The 19,023-nt window shown below is 51.5% G+C and overlaps 1 protein-coding gene across 6 annotated transcripts in view; it reads left to right on the top strand.

The window, feature by feature from the left end:
- Nucleotides 1-19,023, top strand: part of CASZ1 (castor zinc finger 1) — a 115,621-nt gene that overhangs the window by 47,376 nt on the left and 49,222 nt on the right. For all 6 annotated transcript variants that reach the window (XM_044445270.1, XM_044445266.1, XM_044445269.1 and 3 more), the window contains exon 2: nucleotides 10,196-10,786. In XM_044445270.1, the coding sequence (XP_044301205.1) occupies nucleotides 10,196-10,786 (591 nt within the window). The remainder of the gene's footprint in view (nucleotides 1-10,195; nucleotides 10,787-19,023) is intronic.

Raw genomic sequence — 19,023 nt, 5'->3', positions numbered from 1 at the left:
TGCATTGGCACATCCAGAAGCACAACTAGCGTGCTTGAGACCAGGAGATTCAAAGTCTAGTCCTCAGATTGCTTCTCAGTGGGAAAATGGGCAATTCTGAGACCTTCACACCTTGTCTTCATAGAAACTCCTGCTGCACTGCCAGGGAAACAGAAGTTTTGGAGTTTGGATCTGACGAGAGCTAGGTAGCAGTGGGATGGAGTTCACGTGTTTTTCTGTAGATATTGTATTTTGATCCCACCCAAGTACGTTGTTGTTCCCCTTGTTTTGTTATCTCTCACAACAGCAAGGGAGGTAAGTCAGGCCTAAGAAGGAGACCAAGTTCCTCAAGGTGAGCTGCATGGCCAAGTGTGAATTTGAGCCAGGGATTTCCCAGTCCTAGTTTAGCTCTCTACCTTGTGCAACGCAGCATCTCTTGTTGTGCAAAGGTTGTGCATCTCCTGGAGACCTCCTGAGCCTCTCGCTATATCTAGTTCCCGGGGCACTTCAGCCGAAGTGTCAAATTCCATTTTGGAGGTGCCCCCATGGGCTGCGTGCCGCTGGGGGTTGGGGTCAAAGGCAAAGTGGTGGGGACCCAAAATACCACTCTGTTTTCACTTAAAGCTCTCACTGCTGGTAGCCAAGCCTCCGGAAGCACATCTCCAACTTTTGGAATGGAGAAGTGGCAAAATGCCAGGAGGACGCCCTTCAGTTGGGGGGCTGGGCCAGGGAAAGGGGACATGGTCACTGGGGGAGCTTTCAAAGGCTGGAGAGGAATCCCACATGGGCTTGAGGGGAGAATATATTTTTATATTCTTAAAAATATAAGAAGCCCTTTGTTGGCTCGGACCCAGGGTCCATCTGAACCAGCATTTGGTCAGATAATGGGCAGCCAGCTGCCCACGGGGAAACCGCAAGCAGGACCTGAATGCAACACCGCCCTCCCGCTCATGCCCCCCAGCACACCGCCTCTGCCCCTGGGGGTGGCAGCCAGCCCTCAGGACCAGCACCACGGATGGCCCCCTTCTCCCTGGGTTGCTCCAGTCCCAGATTCCGCATGCCTGAATAGAACCGCCCGTGTCTGCTTTCCTCGGGCAGTTCGGAGACTGAACGCATGCTTGAGCTTGTCTTCAGGGTGGCAGACATGCGCACCCTGGCGCCCCCCCCCCCCCAATAGAAGTGAACATTACAGATTGCAGCCACCTCTAGCCCAGACTCCTCGTCTGGAATCCGGTGCAAGCAAGCACAAGCCCCTTGGTAACACAAGCCGACACGGGCTCCCCAGTGGCTTGTCAGTTCAAGGTTACTAGGCCACAGGTGTAGGATTGGCAGACAGCTCAAAATGCCTCCTGTGGAAACTCCTTCCTTCACCCCCCTCCCATGCAGCACCCTTTTTCTGAGGCCGAAAGATTGCATATTTTTCGAAATGAGAAACAGTCCTCAAATGAATTTGGAGTCACGGAATTAATGTCAGGTTCCCCCCACCCCATCCTCGCGCTCTTGCATGTGCGCGCTCACTCGCCGGTTCCCCCCCCCTTTCAATTTCTGAAGCCTGCTGATTTGAATATTTATAAATATCAGTAAATTATTTATTGTAGCAATCTGCTGTGCCATTTCACCAATCACCGTTAACACTTTCGGGTTCTTTCTTTCAAAGAGTTGCCGCTCAGGAAGTGTGCTGGTGCTGGACCTGAGGAGAAGATGGGGAAGCCAGGAGGGTGCACATGAGTGCGAGTTTATGTGCCAGGACGAAGTAGTGTTGCACGGGAAGGGAAGGGAAGGGAACTGGGTGCTCCCAGGAGCATGGAAGCATCGCCGCATTATGGTATTAAGAGGGCTTCACTGTCTCTCTGTGTACTTTATGTGAATCTGGGGCTGTTACAGAGGAATAGTGAGGAGAATTAAACCACGCATTGTTGTTGTTGTTGTGTGCAGTTAAGTCGTCTCTGACTTACAACTATCCAAAATGTTCTACCTATGGCACCCCTGGCTCAGCTCTTGTAAATATACCATGTTTTACTAAAATGGAATTAGGGGGCTCTCCATTACCTAAGGTAACATTACCTAAGATAGCCGTCCTGAGATCTTATATAATAGGACGGCATACAAAAGCTTTTAATTAATAAATAAATAAAAACATGTACGATATTGTTATGGAATCCAAGCCCCACCATACAGAAATGCTGGATTTTTGCAACTGAATACATATAATTTGCATATCTGAGCTTATTTTGCGTAGTGTTGCTTCTGCTGGGTGCCCACACGTGGAGAGAACTAGGAAATGAAGCTCTTCCATTTCCAGTACTGTAAAACTTCCTATTTCTCTTCTATACCACCAGCCTCCAGTTTTCTCCATGCCACACTCTTAAGGGGATCTTCATAGCCTTGAGGGCTAGAAACTTCCCTTTTTAAACGAAAAAAAAAGAAAGCTATGTTTCTTAAGATGCTGAATTCTGCCCCTGGTTCCAAATTCCATGCTTCCCAGATCCACATCCTGTTCCTCTCTTTGCTTTCCATCTGCAAAGGATCTCCATACTCCCAGAGCTGGGGAGACAGTTAGCAATGTGGCTGTGGAACTCTCCAAGGTCAGGCAAAAGAGACAGCGTTCCACTAAGCCGAGGTCATCTCTTGAGCTAAAAGCAATAAAATGTTTTATTGATAAACTGGAACAGTGGGGGGGGGGGCAGGGTGGAATAATGAAGCACACCGAATCCAGCCTACTCTCTTGAACACCAGTTGTTTTGTGTGGTCATCGTCTCTTCTTTTACTGCCCTTAGAATCGGCTCTTCCACTTGGCATAAATTTCAGCCAGGATGACCAAGGAAATTAAAAATCTCATCTGGCAGGATTCTTTTAGGTTATTTATTTGCTGCATTTTAATTCCATAGCAGAAAGGTGGCTAATAAGATAGTTCCTGCCCATAGGGTAATAACCTAAAAGGCTCAACACAAAAGGAAAGGGAATTGGGAGGGAAGAGGAAAAATAAAACTCAGGCAACAGTTTTTTATTTCAGAGTTCATAGAATTGTAGAGTTGGATGGAGCCAAAAGGTCCATTGGGTCTGACCCCCTTACTGTTGCAGGATACGAGTTTATACCATCGCACTCAGATGGCTGCCCAGCTTCTTTTTGAAAGTCTCCAGTATGGGAGAGCCCACAACCTCTCCAAGCAACTGGTTCCACCAGCTCTGACAGTGAGGAAAATTTTCCTGATATCTAGCCTGAACCTGGGTTGTCACAACTTGAGTTGATTATTCTGTGTCATACACTCTGATATCAGTGAGAACAGATCTTGACCTTCCTCTTTGTGAGAGCCTTTCAGATACTTTCAGAATGATATCACGTTCCCCTGCTCAGCCTTCTCTTCTCAAGGCTCTGAACATGCCCAGTTCTCTCAGTCTTTCCTCATAAGGCGGTGTTTCCAAACACTTGATCATTTTTGTTGCCCTCCTCTGCATCTTTTTTCTGCATCTTTCTTAAATCTTGGTGCCTGGAACGGAACATAGTATTCTAGATGAGGTCTGACTAGTGAAGACTGCAGGGGAACCATCACTTCTTGAGATTTGGAAGTAGTACTTCTATCAATGCATCTCAAAATAGCATTTGCCCTTTCTGTGGCTGTATTGTGTTGTTGGCTCAGCTTTTCCTTCCTGGCCTGAAGTCCAGGACTAGGTTGATTTGGATGCAAGCAGAAGAGCTTCTTCTGTCCTTCCTGTAGCTTCGTTCCAAGCCGTGGGTCCCAGGCTTAGTATTCCTTGTGGACTCCAGTTGGAATTGCTCTGAGATGTGGAGTGAGGGGATCGGGTCAGCATGGCCTTGCCACATTTGTTTGAAGGTTTTGGAGTTCTGGGAAATGTATAGATGATCAAATAGGTAGGCAGAGACCACCTCGCTGGGGTTTCTGCTCATCACACAGAGGAAGAGAGAGCTATGCAGATTCCCTCACCCCTTCCCAACAGAAGCAGCACTCTCCCTTTGGTTCCTGAGATTTCAGCCTGTGCATTGGCGACACACCGTGTCAAGCCTGTCTTTGCAGCCTTGAGGTCTAGCAACCTGCGTGCACGTCAACAAAAATTGCAGGCTGTGACACTGGGGATGAGGAAACCCCAGGCACAGTGTAAAATCTCGGCTGTTGCATAGAACAGCTGCAGGATGCCCAGTGCCACGATGCCAAACCCACCCTGAGGGTTTCATCCTGATCCTCAGAACACCCCTGAGGCTCCAGGCCAGTCCACTGTGGCCTTTGGTCGCCTCCTGGGTTTGGAGCCTGCGGGCTGTCCTTCGCTGCCCGGACCACTTCAGCTGAGGCATGTGTGCCGCTTCCCCACCCACCCACCCCTGCACACGTGGAGGCTCTCCCCCTCAACGGTGTGCCAAAGGGCCCACCGTTTCCTCCCTCATCCGCCCCAAACAACGCGGTGAATAATTGATCAGATGGAACCCTCACCGCTCCTGGAAAGCTGGCACGCGGCTTCCCTCCTGAGCTCCGCTACTCAGCTGGGCTTAGCGCTCTTCAATAAGAATTCGAGAGGTCCATCTGTTCGTGTTTTCGCACAGCCTCTGAAGTGACAGTCCTCGCAAGCTCTCCCTCTTTTCCCCACCCACCATCCCTCCCAAACTGGGGCCTTTCTGCCTGCCTCCCACGCCCGGGGACCCCCTTCTGGAGTCAGGGCACCCACTCTCTAACCCCTTGCCCAGCTGAGCCGGGTCCCCCACTTGGGGTTCTCCTCTGAGCCCCACTACGCCTCTTTCTCGTCACCTCTCCCCTGTCCCATTTTGCCTTCTCATACTGATCCTTTGGGGATATGCATTATATTTTAAAAAGAAAGCCAGTGCATACTGAGAGGATCTTCGCTCTTGCGCTAAAATAAGCAAGCAGCAGTCTGGAAGCCAGGTAGGCAGGGTCCTGGTGACTTTGGCAGAAGGCGGCTTGCGCGTGTCACTTTTGGAACAGATTCGACTGTGAGAACAAGCTCGATTCTGTGACCTGGATAAGCAATTGCAAGTTAAGCAAGTTTGTACATATTTGCTTAATTTTGTAAACTTTTGCATCTGCTAAATCATTTGGGGTGGGTGGGTATGCAGAAGCACGTTCAGCCTGAGGGCCAAAATTCCCTTTCAGAGAAGCTTCTGGGGACCTCATTCCAGTGGTTGGTTGGGCAGAATACAAAATTACAGCATATTGCTAGCTACTAAGGCTCAGGAGAAGCATTTGCAGTCTTTTAGGATGGGGTGGAGGGGAAAAGTCTGTAAGCCATCAAGAAAGTGGTATTTGGGGGAAGGGGCAAAGGAATGGGGTATAGCCTGGAAGTAAATTTGGTCTGTGGGTCTGCAGTTCTGCACTCTGTACTAAATTCTGTGGAGTAGAAAGAGAATGGGCAGGTTATAAAGACCTTGCTCTATTTTATAGGCATCCTTTCAACAGCCTTCTCCAATCCAAGACAGCACTTGAATTTTCCCAGGTTGGTCTCACAAGCTTTCAGGCTTGCTTCCACCAAGCTTCCAAGCTTGAGGTCTAGTAGCCTGTTTTCATTTTTGTTTGCTTCAAATATGTTATCAGGGTGTTTTATTAAATAACACAAGCTCAGACTGGCTCCTGAGTGGACTTATCTTGTTCTTTTCTCCTCCTTCAGCAGGGATAGTTGTGGTGGGGAAGGTTGGACAGGGTATTTTGGTGTCTGCCCCACCATGTGGGTGTAAACTTTTCAGGAGCATTGTTTTCACAGGAAGCTTTTAATGTAAATACAGCATGTGGGAGAGTTTGTCCTGAGCATAGATGAAAAGGTCTGTGACGGGCCTGGGTTATAAATGGCTTCCTTGGATTGATGCAAAATCAAAACATTTCTTTTTGAGAGAAGAAAATCATAGGGGATGTTTACTTAGCCTGGAATCTTTTGCCCACTACTAAATGGAGAACCAAGGCCAGTGCAGGGTAGTGGTGCGGTGTTTTAAGCCAATCTTTGTGGGCCGAGAGGGAAACGCTGCTTTAGATCTCGGGAATGACCTTTTCATCCTCCCCAGCCCTCAGTTTTTGCACATGCTGTCCTTTAAGTTCGGAGCAGTAGAGGATCCTCATGTGCTAGAATGGACTGACCATGTCTATTCAAGCAGAGCCCAAGGGTGCTGTTTTTGTAAGTTAAGGAAAGGAAACCTCCTCCCCAGCTCCCCGCAAACAGAAAACTAGCTCATCAATGTTGCAAGTGGCTCCGAACTTCTCAAACTCGAAATAGCAGCACAAACCACCCTCCTGCTCAATGGTGGGTCAAGGAGAATAGAAAGCAGCTTTATGTTCTGGATTGGTTCTCTCCATTTGACTGCTTTGGAGAATGGGGAAATATGAATGAGCTTTGATTAGTTAGATCCGAACTAATCCAATATGTCCCGGACATCCCCTTTGTTCTCTTCTCCTCTTTTCTCCTCTCTCTGACTTGCTGCAAGATCTCAAGATTGTAAAGCCCTTGCAGCAAGAACCTTTAAAAGAAAATCTGCTTTGTAAGATCCCGTGCATTTTGGTTGCTGCTGCCACGGCTTCCGGTTGTTGTTATTGTCATCTTCATTCTCATCGTTGTCATTATTATTGTTATTAAACTTGTCCAAGCAAAAAAAGAAGGCTACTGTAAAAGAAACCCCCTTTAGGTTCCCTGGATCATTTGGGGACTTAACGCCTAGGAAGACCTGCTTGGACCCAGCCCGCAGCTGCCCATGGACACTAGAGGCCTGGGGCCTGAGGCAGGGTGGAGAAGAGCTAAGGGAGAAAAATGCTTAGCTCTTTCTCATCCTCCGCAGCAAGTGGGCTTCAGTGTTCCCTCTCGCCACCCCCCTCCCCACTGCTTTCTTCTTTTGGGCAAATATCTATAGAATCCTCGCTCTTCCCATCTGCACGAGTGTTTGGCAGCTCCCCTCCAGACCAACAGGACTGTCCCTCAGCCCCGAGGAGATTGCGGAAGGGGTGGGAAGGGACCGAGGGAGTGACCTGAGAGGGAGGCCCATTCGTGCCAAGGCAGGCGGGTGCTTCCTTTAGGGGCCTCTGATAGAATCTGACAACCCGTTGCCTCCAGCTGCTTCCAGCTGGCTAAGGAAAGCCTGGCCAACAAAGGAGACCCACACTGGACCTCTCTCTCGCTCGCTCGCTCGCTCTGCTTAATCATCAGTAGCCCTGTCGGCTTGCCTTTGAGGATGCCGTCCAAACAGGTTTCTGTCTCCAAATTTTCCTCATCCAGCCCCTCTCCAAAGCGTGTGCGCGAATGCCTCTGCTACCAAACGTTCGCTCTGCCCGCCCCCCCCCCCCCCGCAAATGCCGCTTCCTCGGATCCCTTTGGCTGGGCGGGTTGTGGCGCTCAGCTCTGCCGCCTTAACCTCATCTGACACTCCAGCTTACCATACGCTTAGGTGTAGCTGAGGGGAAACCCCAGCCCGGTTTCCAGATCAGCCGGGGCCAGCAAAGTGGGGTGATGAAACCACGGCCTGGCTTCCCCCTGAGCCAGTGTTACACAAGAGGGTGTGAGAGTGTGTGGGTCCATCCGCAGAACATCCTGGATGCACCTGGGTGTGGACAGGGTGTGTCCCTCTGTGAGTACAGGGTTGGGTGTGCAGTTAATAAAGGTGTATATGTTTTCATTTTGCCATTATCTGGTGATCGTGTGTTTGTGGGTGAGAGAGGCAAAGCAAAAGTAGGCGCTTTGGCATGTGGGTTTGCAGCCCTCCCACTTTGGACTGGATCCTCATCAGTTTGCGCTTTCTTCCTGCCCTTTGAAAATCCAGATCAGCTGCCTTTGCCTTAGTTCTGGCCGGCTTTCACCTCCCATTGCCCTTCAAAGCATTGTGGCAAACGGCTTTCCACATGCTGATGGCTGGGCCGGTTCTCTTCAACTCTCTGGAAGAGAAAAGATTGCTGGGACATAAAACAATATCGAAGAAACACAGAAGGGGTCTTCTTCTAGAACCCAAAGCAACGAAAGTGTTTCAAAGGCTGTTTGAGCTCCATGGCAGCAGTGTCTGCCTGGGTCAAATACTGCACTGGCAGCAGGAGTTGTATAGGCACATGCAAAGATTCAGGTCTTTGAGATTCAGGCCTGGGGAGGTTTGGACTGTGTGCCCCTCTATTTGCTGGCCTGCATGGGGGCACGGGCTCCCCATAGCAGTCATTTGCTGGCCAGCATGCGGCCGATCAGTTTCTTCTCCTGCCGCTCACCCTGGGAGAGCGTGCCCAAAGCTGTCAGCTGCTAACGCTAAGCAGCCGCACAGTCTGGCAATCTGACGGCAGGTCTGAAGTTTCAGGCTGTTTGCTTTTGGGCTGTCATGTTCAAGGATTAGGGGATGTCACGATTGCTCCTGGGTACGCATCTGGGGGTCTGATGGAGAACAACCTGTTCTGCATCCGGGCCCCAAAACAGAAAGATCAGCTGGGCCTCGAGCTTGTATGCCTGAGCAGGGCAAGTGACAAGGGGACGGATGTCTTAGTCTTTGGGCCACCTGCAAGTGTCTTCCTCCTGCCCCTCCACAACTATCACGAGGAAAGCTGTGCTTTCGAGGCCTCCTCCTCTGCGCGGCTGTGATGGTTATCTTCGGCTTTTCCAGTGGCGTTCTGGCTGCTTTTTGAACTATTATTATTAAAGTGACGCTAGTGGTCTTATCATACTTGTTTTTATTACGTGTCACTCCGAGAGCCTCTGCTCTGAGGCAACTCATAAATGAACAAAATAAGGAAATACTTGAAAAGAACTGAAACAATGGTGCTGATCATGTCACTGTGCCATAGATAGCAAATCGAGGTGTGGAAAAGCGGCCCTCACTCACAGCCCCTGGCTCGCTTAGGGAGAAGCAGCGGTAAAGGGGATTTTATGTCTTTATGGCCCTCTTAGAGGTTTCTAGCAAAGAGATCAAGCACATGTTAACTGGACAGGGGTCCTGGGACTGTGGGACTGCCTTGGAGAAAGCCCTCTTGCTGGTGTCCACCAAGCTAATAGATTCTATGAGCAGGTGTCCTGCAGGTCAGGGTGGGAGTCTCTTTTGGCCTGAGGGCCGAATCTGGTGTTGGAGCACTGCCTCGGGGCCTCATTCCAGTGTAGACAGGGCTGCAGAAGGGATGAGACAAAACCTATCAGCCTTCACACACCATACTTCCGGAAACATAAGGCTAAAGAGAAGGATCCCTGCTTTAAGAATGGGCATAATCCTTCTGGGAGGAAAGGAGGTGGGCAAGGGGCATTTGTATTTGAGGCCTCCTAGATGTTGCCCCCAGACCAGAGGTTCCCTGCATTGATTGGAGCTCTCCATGGTGTGGCTCTCCATGAATTAGTCCAGTCCAGAGTTTTGATGTACCTGGAATGCGCAACGAAGACTTGCCTGAGACCAATTAAACCAGGGGTGTAACTGCGGGGGTCTCCTCACTCAAGTCCAACACCCCAAGCACCACACTGCCCAGACCACGCCAGCCAGTGCCTCATGAGTAAGCACAGTGCTCATGTCACAGCGAGCTGCAAACTACCTGTGATGTGAGGGCTGGCCTGTCCGTGCAGCACGGCAGAGCGATTGCGGAGACCCGAGTTCAGATCCCCGCCACCCATGAAGTTCCCCATTTGAGCCTGAGCCAGCCAGAACCTCTTAGCCCAGAGCTGTGGTGTGAGGAGCATGTTGCCTGCCTTGAGCCAGCGTCAGAAGGACAGGAGATAAATAAATGCACAAACAAACAGATATTGACATGGCAGTAATGCATGCAGATTTACTTGTATGAATTATCCCTAGGGCAGCGATGGCAAGCCTTTTAGAGACCGAGTGCCCAAACTGCAGCCCAAACCCCACTTATTGATCGCAAAGGGGCAACGCTGCAATAAAACCTGCAAACTGAGGTTTTAGTTTAGGAAAAACCCCTCACAGCCAGTCCAAGCAAATCCTTGGCAGCGCACTGACTGGCCATGCGAAAGCTTGGAGGAGTTGCGGCTCGTGACATCATTGCCTGGCGCCGCTCTTCTTTCCCGAGCATGCGCATGGCCCCTGTGTGCGCTGTCATCCGATGCTGGGGCGATGCTGGGGCAACTTGGCTCGCGTGCCAACAGAGAGGGCTCTGTGTGCCCGCTGCGGCACACATTCCACAGGTTTGCCAGCACTGCCCTTGGGTGAGAAGGGTCCTTCTGCTCAGCGCCGAGTGTTTAGGAGTTGCTCGGGAGCGACCTTCGCATGCCCAATGTCTCTCTCCCCCTCTCTGTTTCTTCCCTCCAGCTGAAAGAACCGTATGCACTGACACAACCTCAGGAAACCCCAAGATGGCTGCCAAGCGCAAAGGTGGCCTGAAGCTGAATGCGATCTGCGCTAAGCTCAGCCGCCAGGTGGTCGTTGACCACAAGGGGCCTGAGCAGGGACACGCCGACAAGGCTCCCCTGAGGCAGGACAGCCCCGGTGGCGGCAGCACCTCCACCAAGCATGTTGCCCGGCTTGTGACGAAGGATCTGGGCACTGGGTTTTCTGAAGGGGGCGACTGCGTGCAGAAGATTGAGGAGGACAAGCGGAGGGAGGTGATTGAAAAGTGGGTCAACGGGGAGTACAGCGAAGACACCCTGCTGGGGCGCATCGAGAGCAAAGAGCCCAGGGGCTCCACGGGCACCGAGGTGCCTCCCGAGGGGGTCTACATGGTGCAGCCCAAGGGCTGCAGCGACGAAGAAGATAACGGAGATGAAGCCGAGCCACTGCGGGGCTCCCAAGATGGCAGCTTCCCGGACGATCGGGACTCGGATGGGCCTCCTTTGAAAGACGAGAGCTTCCGGAGTCCTGGCAGCGAAGCGGCTCCCAAGCTGAGTGGAGGAGCAACATCAGGTAAGCCTGCCCAGGCTGGCATTTCTTGCACATTATTTCCAGGGCCTCGGGAGCAGGTCCCAGTCTGGAGAGATTGACCAGACCTGGCTCTGAGGGCCAAGGGACACGCTCCGTTAGAGGTGGTCCTCGCAGTTTGGTGTGCATTGGCACTAGCGCAAGCACATGGGATCCAGGGTGGGTCATGGCCACCATGTGCTGAGAGGAAAGGTCTGAATCTCCCCACCAAGCTGCTTCTCCCCCTGTCCCCCAAATGCGCACACCTCCTTCCTAAATTCATCCCCCGCCCCCAACGCACAGCTGCCGATTTTGCAAATAAATGTCTTCCTTGGCACGAATGGAAGTTGTTCTCCTTCTGGTGTTCCCGTGTGGGTGGAGAATTTAGGAGGGGAGCTGGCTGCATGAAGCTATTTCAATGAGCAATTTCACCTGGACCAACCACAGCGATTGGAAGGAGGAAAGAAACTTCCTAGTCGCCTTGGAATTGGATGGCTCTCCTTTGTGGGCTGGAATTGTGCACCCCATATGACGCTCTGGGAAGTATTACAGCTGATACACCCCTGTGGGGCTTCTCTTCTTGGCTCACAGAATCCTGTAGGCTGCATTTATGTAGACTCGGTGGGTGGGAACCAGAATAGATGGCTTCTTAGTCCCTTCTCAAAGTCGTGTATATTCTCTGCACCTTGCTGGGCACTGATTCCGCTTGTGAATCCCGCAGCACTCCATTTCTAGCAAAAGACTGTTCAGATACATTTAATAAGGATTTTGTAAAAATGTGACTAAACAGTATAGTGCCATTAAATCAATCAATGATACCTTGAACATATTTAATAAATGAGGGCAATCCGTATGTATTATTTAGGAGATGAAAATAGCAATAAATAAATAAACCTTATTTGGCATTATTTAAAACACTAATTGCAGCTTCTGGATTGGGTGGAGTGAGACCTCAGAACACTAAAAACAAATATAAATGCGGGAGGTGGAGGAAAGGAAACCAGTAGTTCATGTAGCTGCAGCTTAACTCTGCAGAAAACACACAGATCATTCATTTCTTCCCCTTCCTGATTTTTCATGTGTTCTGTGCCCGTTTATTGACCAAGGTGTCCAGGCTGTGCGTTTTATGGGAAGTGTGCTTGCAAAGGTGCGAGCCTGCAAACGCCGTCCCGTTGGCCCTGGGATGCAGCAGCGAGAGGAAAGCATCCTTCCCTGCCTGCCTTCCTGGCTCTCCCTCCACACTCCGCAACCCGCTGCTGCCCCGGCTCGCTCTTGAAGGTGCGAGTAAGAAGAGAGCACGGCGGGCCGTGTGGGGAGATTAGCTGGCAGACGAGGCACAGGGGAGACAGCCTTCCCCTCTGGAGGAATCCGGCTGCCGTTGGCCCTGTGTCAGAGAGCAGCAGCTCCTACTGTGACACCTCAGCCTGCCACTGCTCTGGCTCAGCTCAGTACGCAGGCTGAATTGGAGCTGCCAAAGCAAACTCCCTGGAACAGAGGAGTGTTCCCTTCCCATTCTTCCTTTTTCTGCCTCTCATCCCCTCTGGGGAGCTCTTTCGAAGAGGTATTTCCTTCCCTTGCCCTTTCTTTCATTCATTCTTGTTGTCTGGCTCATCGCTGTACTGTTTGCGTGGTTTAATTTTTTCCCCTTAGTTTTTGAATTCCACCCTCCACTTTCTCCCTTTCTTTATGCATGACTGCATGTGTTGTACATTTTTTAAAAGCAGGGATTCCTTGCTTTAAAATAAAGCAAGGGGCACGGAAGAATGGGATGCACAGACCTCCTCTGTACTCTTCCCAGAAAGCTGGCATGAGGTTATGATTCTTCCTCCCTGGCTGGACACTGCGCATTCCCTGCCTAGAGCTTTTACAATCTAGATAAAATGCAAAACCCGAAATAACCCAATTTAATAAGAATGGTGTGCATTTCTAAGAAAGGATAACCGAACTGGCAACCTGGCTCCAAAAGGTGCCATGAAAATACACTATGGCTCCAATTTAGGTGAGTGTACAAGAGAACAAGAAACGGCATAAAGAACACTTTTCCAGTAGCACCCAGAAAGTCCACTGGACGTCTTGGGGGATCACCTTGGTGGAGACTTCCCTCACAGCTTGCCCGTCCTCAAACGGGAAGCAACATTCAACGGGCCCATCACTGTGCAGAGTTAAAGTGGTGACTTTCCCCGTGTTGAGAGCTTCTTTGCATCTGGACGCCGTTAAAAGAACGCAGGGTCTCAGGAGCGTCCAGCTGTCCCAGGAAGGAACCGAGGCCCAGCGTTGCGAGGGAGGGGCCCAGCCGACTGCGTGATCAGAAGACAGAGGGCCAGTTTGTGAGGAGGAGGAGAACAGCTTTTCTCCTGTTCCTGTGTTGTTTTTTTTAATGTAGTTTTGAATGCACAGGATTCATTCCTAGATGTCTGCCACCCGCCTTCCCAAAGGAGAGGGACATGTTCAGATGAAGTCTTAACTCCCATTCAGTTTTAATAACTTTGCTCGACACTTTGCCCTCTTTCCCACATCTCAAGAAAGCCCCCCCGATCTCACAGATCCATCAAAATTTCTCCCTTTTGTGTGTGTGGGTCCGAGCTTCCCCCCCACCCCACACATGCTCCCCCTGCCATTAATAATGCCGCTGAAACTCATCTCAGTTCATCTGTTCCTTCCCTCTTCTCCAGCCTTCGTGAGTTCAGTGGCAACGCACATAATTATGCATATAAGATATAAACAGAGCTGTTTAATTATCCTTCGCCACATCAGTGACAGAGTAATTAACAAACATTGCAAGATCAATGAGGAAAAGTGTGACCTTCAGTTTCCTTTGATAGGAAAAGCCCTTGTCTGTCGTTGGCACAAGGTGATTGAGCTTGGACTCGGCGTTTAAGTTTGTTTTAATTTTTCTCTCCCCACCACTCCAGTTTCTTCGCTGGAATTTTCTGTTTGCCCCCTCGCCCACCCCCACACGCTTATGGGGAACAGGGAGCATTCCTGGGAATCCAGAGCGGAGGGCCAGCCCACGGGGACTTGAACAGCACCATATGGCAAGGTCATATTTCTGCACCGTGCCAAGATGGAGGAAGGCTCCCACCCAAATCATGCAGTTCTTCCAGGTGAGGGAAACACACAGATGGCCCTCGCTTGAGAGACGGCAGCCACGAGAGCTTTAAAGCAAATCCTCCGTATGGAGAGCCAGGTAGCCATGCGGAGGAAGGGCCACGGGGCCTCCCGCTCTGTATTCCTAACACAACCCAAGGCAAAGTGGGGCAATGCGCAATGCTTCCCAGAAGACACCAGGTTTGCGCAAGTCATCTTTAGAGATGACGCCTTAGATTGCTCCTGCAGTTGCGGGAGCGTGCGTTAATAAACTACCATGATAAGGATGGTGGTTTAATAGACTTGTACACTGGCAACCCTATTTAAAAATATCTCTTAAGACTAGAGAAAACCAGTGACGGATCTTCTAAACGGTGGCTTTTCCAATACCCATAAGCCCAGGGAAGAGTGTGACAAGCTTCAACTTCGCCGTCCAAAATGGGGCAGGCAGAAGGAACATGGTCACCCCATGTTTTGGACATCACCTTCCCCAGCGTTCCTTCCCACTGACCATGATGACAGGTGACTCATGGTAGCAGACATCCAAAACGTCTGGAGGTCTACCTTCCACCAAACCCTTGCCTCAGTCACAGGCCAAGGACTAGCAGGAAGGGATTAGGCCAAGACCAGGCCCAAGAAATTACTGTCTTAGGGCAAGTCTTCCCAGAGCCCTGTGCTGCTGGAAGGGCGTATCTGAAGATTTTGGAAGTTACCAAAATGTTGTCCTTTTGATGCTCTGAACCAGTTTTTGAGCTCAGCTTTGCGGAGAAGCTCCATGCAGGTGCCACAACAGACATTTGATGGCAACTCTTGCTGTCTGCTGTGTGGGTCCAGCGCTAAGTGGCCATCCTCCAAAATAGAAAGGAGGAGCCATCGGCATGTTAATGTCTGAGGAACCTAGTTTCTTTTGATTATTTTCTTACCTTCTCCCAGGTGGTAAAAACCACTTCCTCCTCCCTCTTGCCTCCTGTACCTGCCCTGTCACTTCTGAGGGCATCTTCCATCCCACGTAGCCAACCTGACTCACCTCCACTTCCCTCCCTCCCTCCCTCCCTCCCGCTTTTCTAGATTTCAATGCAATGCTTCAAACACCTTCTTTGGCTGCTATTTGTTTTATTTAGGTTGCATTATTGTGGCGGGGGGCATTTGATGCTGCTGGTTCTAGTTTGGGAGCTGCTTTTGAAATGGATGGAAATTGACACGGTATATAAATGTGGCTCAGATAATAGCGAAAGGAGCCCCGTCATGCTCAAGCCTCTGTGGAGGCAGCACGCCCCTGGCAATAGGAATGCTTCCCGAATGAGTGGCTGTGCCGGGTTTGCCGGCACTCCCTGCCGGGAAGCACCCTTTGACCTCCCTGCTTTTTACAGCCAGTGGGGGGGGGGGGTGATTCTGGAGGCCTTGCATGCAGCCTGCAGCTGCTGACCAGGGTCACCCAGGCTTGTTCTGAAGGAAGGGGGTCCAGGAAAGCGCGAGGTGCCCGCAAGGCGTCTTTCCTCGCAGAGGGCTCTGTGTGTCTGTGTGTTGGAGACCTCCAGAGTTTTGAATTGCAACTATTCCAAGCACCCCGTGCCCCAAAATGCCAGCAGTGCCTCCTGCTCTGTTGTCCTCCCCCTCTGGACTCCCCCTCCTCATTTTTCCATTCAGATTGGAAAATAAAGCCCTGTTTGGGACACACACCCCCATCCCCTAGAAGCCAGACCTCCTGCTCCGTTTGGGCTGTTTTGCTTTCCCTTCCATATATAGTGTGTGGCTGTGGGCTATTTTTAGCCCCCTTTGGGTTGTGTGTGGTTTCTTTTTTTTCCCCTTTTGCTAACTCCGGATCCTTTGTGATATGAGAGCTGCCCAAAGCCAGGCGCTCGCTCTCTCTCTCGCTCTCTCTCTCTCTCAGTTCTCTGCTCTTTGGCAATGCCCACAAATGGACAGGTGGCAGAATCAGGGAGGGTGGGATTTTTCCCACCGGAGCGCAGCCGGAGGAAGTGAGGAGGAACACAGCAGAGAGTGTTTTGACAAGGGTCCCGCAAACCCAGAAAGGCAAAAGTCTTTTGCACCTGATCCCAAGCTGCCAGTGCTGCTGAGACCATTTCCTAACTCTGTCCGTGTTATCTTTTGGGGCTCTTAACCTCTGCATGGCCTGACCTGACCTTTGCAATGGAATTCCTCTGGCAGTGAAACCTACAGAAAAATCGAAGAGGAAACCTTCCCCACTCCTCACCCCTCCGCAAGCAAGTTGCAAATCCAGCTGCAAACCCCCGTCAAACGTACTTCCATTTCCCGTTCTGATCCCCTCCCGGCCCTTCGTGTGGCTTTACCCAGGCATGGATGGGGTTTCACCATGCCGAGCCCTGAGAGTAGCCAGAAGCAGAGGGGGTAGGGATGAAAGGATCGTTTTTCAGACCTGAGGAAAGATAGAAAGCAGAAATGGAGAAGACAGGATTTAGCCAGAACAGGGAAATCTTAGACCTGGGAGAGACAGGATTGTGTGGGATTAATCGCTTTTGTCGGGTCTCTAGCGTTGTGCTGAGGGAAAAGACAGCAGAACAGGCCAAAAAGCCCTGAGGCAGGAGAAAACCTTTCTGTGGGGGCTCCAGGGCATAGAAATGTGAGGTTTGTGGCACAGTCAGGTGACGGGGGAAGGTGCTCCTGTAGCCCTCCCGGGAGCGCAATAGCCCGTCAAACCTAGGAGGTCTAAATAGGTTTGGGAACCGGCTTTAAGGCAGAGGAGGTGAGAGGGTGTCAATCTTTTCTCTCCCCTCCCTTGCCTCCCTCGTTGTCCTGTTTCTCCCTACCTCAGCCTCATCGCCCAAAGATCCACGGACGCTGGGCACACGCTGCACTCCCTTTGGCCCTCCTGTCACTTTTTTCTGCATCCCGGGCCAAGTCTGCCCAAGAGGTTTTGATCAGAGCCCAGAACAGGCTCTGATTATGTTTTCACGGTCTGCCGTGGCACATTGGAAACTGGCTGACACTGGCTCAGGCCACAGGTCCATCTAGCCCAGTGTTGCCCACATCCTTTTTTTTGGGGGGGGGGGTGACATTTGAGAGTCGAGTGCTCTCACAAAATGGCTGCTATGGAGTGGGGCTTGCCCGTTCATCAAGTAACTGCCAGTGGTGAGCTTGGCTGACCACACGGCACGCATTCCCCAGAGCGGGGAAAGCGGGGAGACAGGAAGAAAGCACCCCCCAACCGAGAATTCAGGGGTGTCTCGCTCCAAGGCACCAGAACTGCTCTACCGAACCCAAGTAAAGTTGGTGCTGGAGGGCAGCACCTTGCAGTGCAACAGGCCCAACTCCCAGCAAATGAATTAAAGAATGCTAAGCCATAAAACAAACATCAGCAGAGGCAAGGATTGCGGCGGGTGCCTGCAATGTGGCTTTCGGCTGGCAGCTGTGGCTCCCCGAGGAAGGCGCCTTCTTCGGACACTGCAGAAGCGTTCAACAGCTGTGACGAGTTCCAAGGCCACTCAGTATGGGATGGCTGTCCCAGAGTGATGCACGCCATCCCTGTCCTCCTCCTCCTCCTCCCCGTAATTGCCACAACAAGCCTGAGAGGTAGGCCAGGGTCCTTCTCGCACTGGCCTCGGGGCTGACCTGCACTGATCCCTTGTCCCCTCTGCCCTGGGACAGACGGAGGCTTGTGCCCTGCTGGGTCGGGAGCAGATGGCTGGGCCGGATGCTGAGGGAGGCCTGCAAGACTCCCTCCTGCACAGCAAATCCTCACTGTGGGAAGAGATGGCGGGGTGGGGGAGAGCAGTAGGCAGCCTAAGAGGAGGAATGCCTCGTCAGCCCGAAGCGCGAATGAGGCCATGCTGGCACATCAGAACAATCTTTATCTCCTCCTTTGCACTGATACAAAGCGACCTCCAGGCTGTCCTTCCAAGTGACCAACCAAACAGCCTGGTAGGGTTCCTTCGGGGGCCATTTCTGGCCCACAAGGCAGGATAAAAACCACCCTCCCCCCCCCTCCTCCTCCTCCTCCTCCTGCTCCATCTTTCTTTCTTTAAGTAACATAAAATAAACGGCCAGGTTTGCAGCCCGGGAAGAAGAGCTCTCTGTGCATCCTCCCAAATGACAGGTTAGCCTGACTCGGAGCTTTGCCGGGGACTGGCAGTTCTTTGGCAGTGGCCTGGGATGCAGCGTTGGCAGGGGCGCATTGCCATGGCCACTCCCCCACTGGCTGGGAGAACGTTGGCCTGGCAGTCTGAGCTTGGGAAAGCTCTGCCAAGCATTCGGCTCTTGACTTGCCATTCAAAGCCACACACAGGCATGACTCTGGGATACACCAAATACCCCAATCGCAGCATTCACCAGGTCAGGCCACGCCACGCCACAGGCTCCCTGGGAACAAAGCCAACTTGCATTGGCCTCCGTACGTAAGAAATGATACTACAGGGAAAGATTCTGAAGCCCAGCTTGTGTGTTGAATCATGTTCTGCAACCTCAGCTTTCATTTTTAATTTCAAAGAACATGTTTCTAGTCCTTAAGTTCCCATCGCTTGACCTTTTGTCAATAACATCCGCCTTACCATAGAAAGCTGCCGTCACTACTTCACGAGTCCCCTTTATTGACTGTAGCAAACAAAAGGCCTGTTTCATCATGGGTAGATGAGTTGCGTGTGCACTCAAGCCCAACCAGCCCCCCAGGAAAGGGTGGGCAGTGATGGGAACGGGAGCTTCACCGTCTCCTCCCCCAAAGTTCAATTCTCAGAACAACCCGAAGAGTCGGTGACCAGCCCAAAGTCACCCCGTGAGCTTTGTGGCTTAAAAGGGACTACAGTCTGCGTCTCCAGAGTGTCAGTGCAACACTCTCACTGCTACGCCACTCTGTCTGTCTGTCTGTCTGTCTGTCCGTCCGTCCGTCCGGCTGGCTTCTCTCTTTCGGTCTGTAGCCCTTAAGCCAGAGGCGGAGTCTTGAGAGAGAGGGACAAAAGCAGCCCCCTGTCTCCAGTCTTCCCATTTCGTTAGGGGTGGCCTTCCCCGACCTGGGGCTTTTCCAGACTTCATCTCCCATCAGCCCCAGCCAGCATGGTTCCTGGCCAGGAATTCTGGGGACTGTGGTCCAGATCAGCAAAAGGGTAAAAAGTCAGGGAAGGCGGCACTGCCGAGTCTCCTGCCGTGGCCTCTCCTCTTGTGCCATCTCTCCCACGTCTTCCTTC

Source organism: Varanus komodoensis, unplaced genomic scaffold, assembly GCF_004798865.1.
Source record: "Varanus komodoensis strain SLA01 unplaced genomic scaffold, ASM479886v1 scaffold48, whole genome shotgun sequence".
In the NCBI taxonomy this organism is placed as follows: Eukaryota; Metazoa; Chordata; class Lepidosauria; order Squamata; family Varanidae; genus Varanus; species Varanus komodoensis.
The sequence above is the reverse complement of the archived record's forward strand: the minus strand, read 5'-3'. Positions and strand labels throughout refer to the sequence as shown.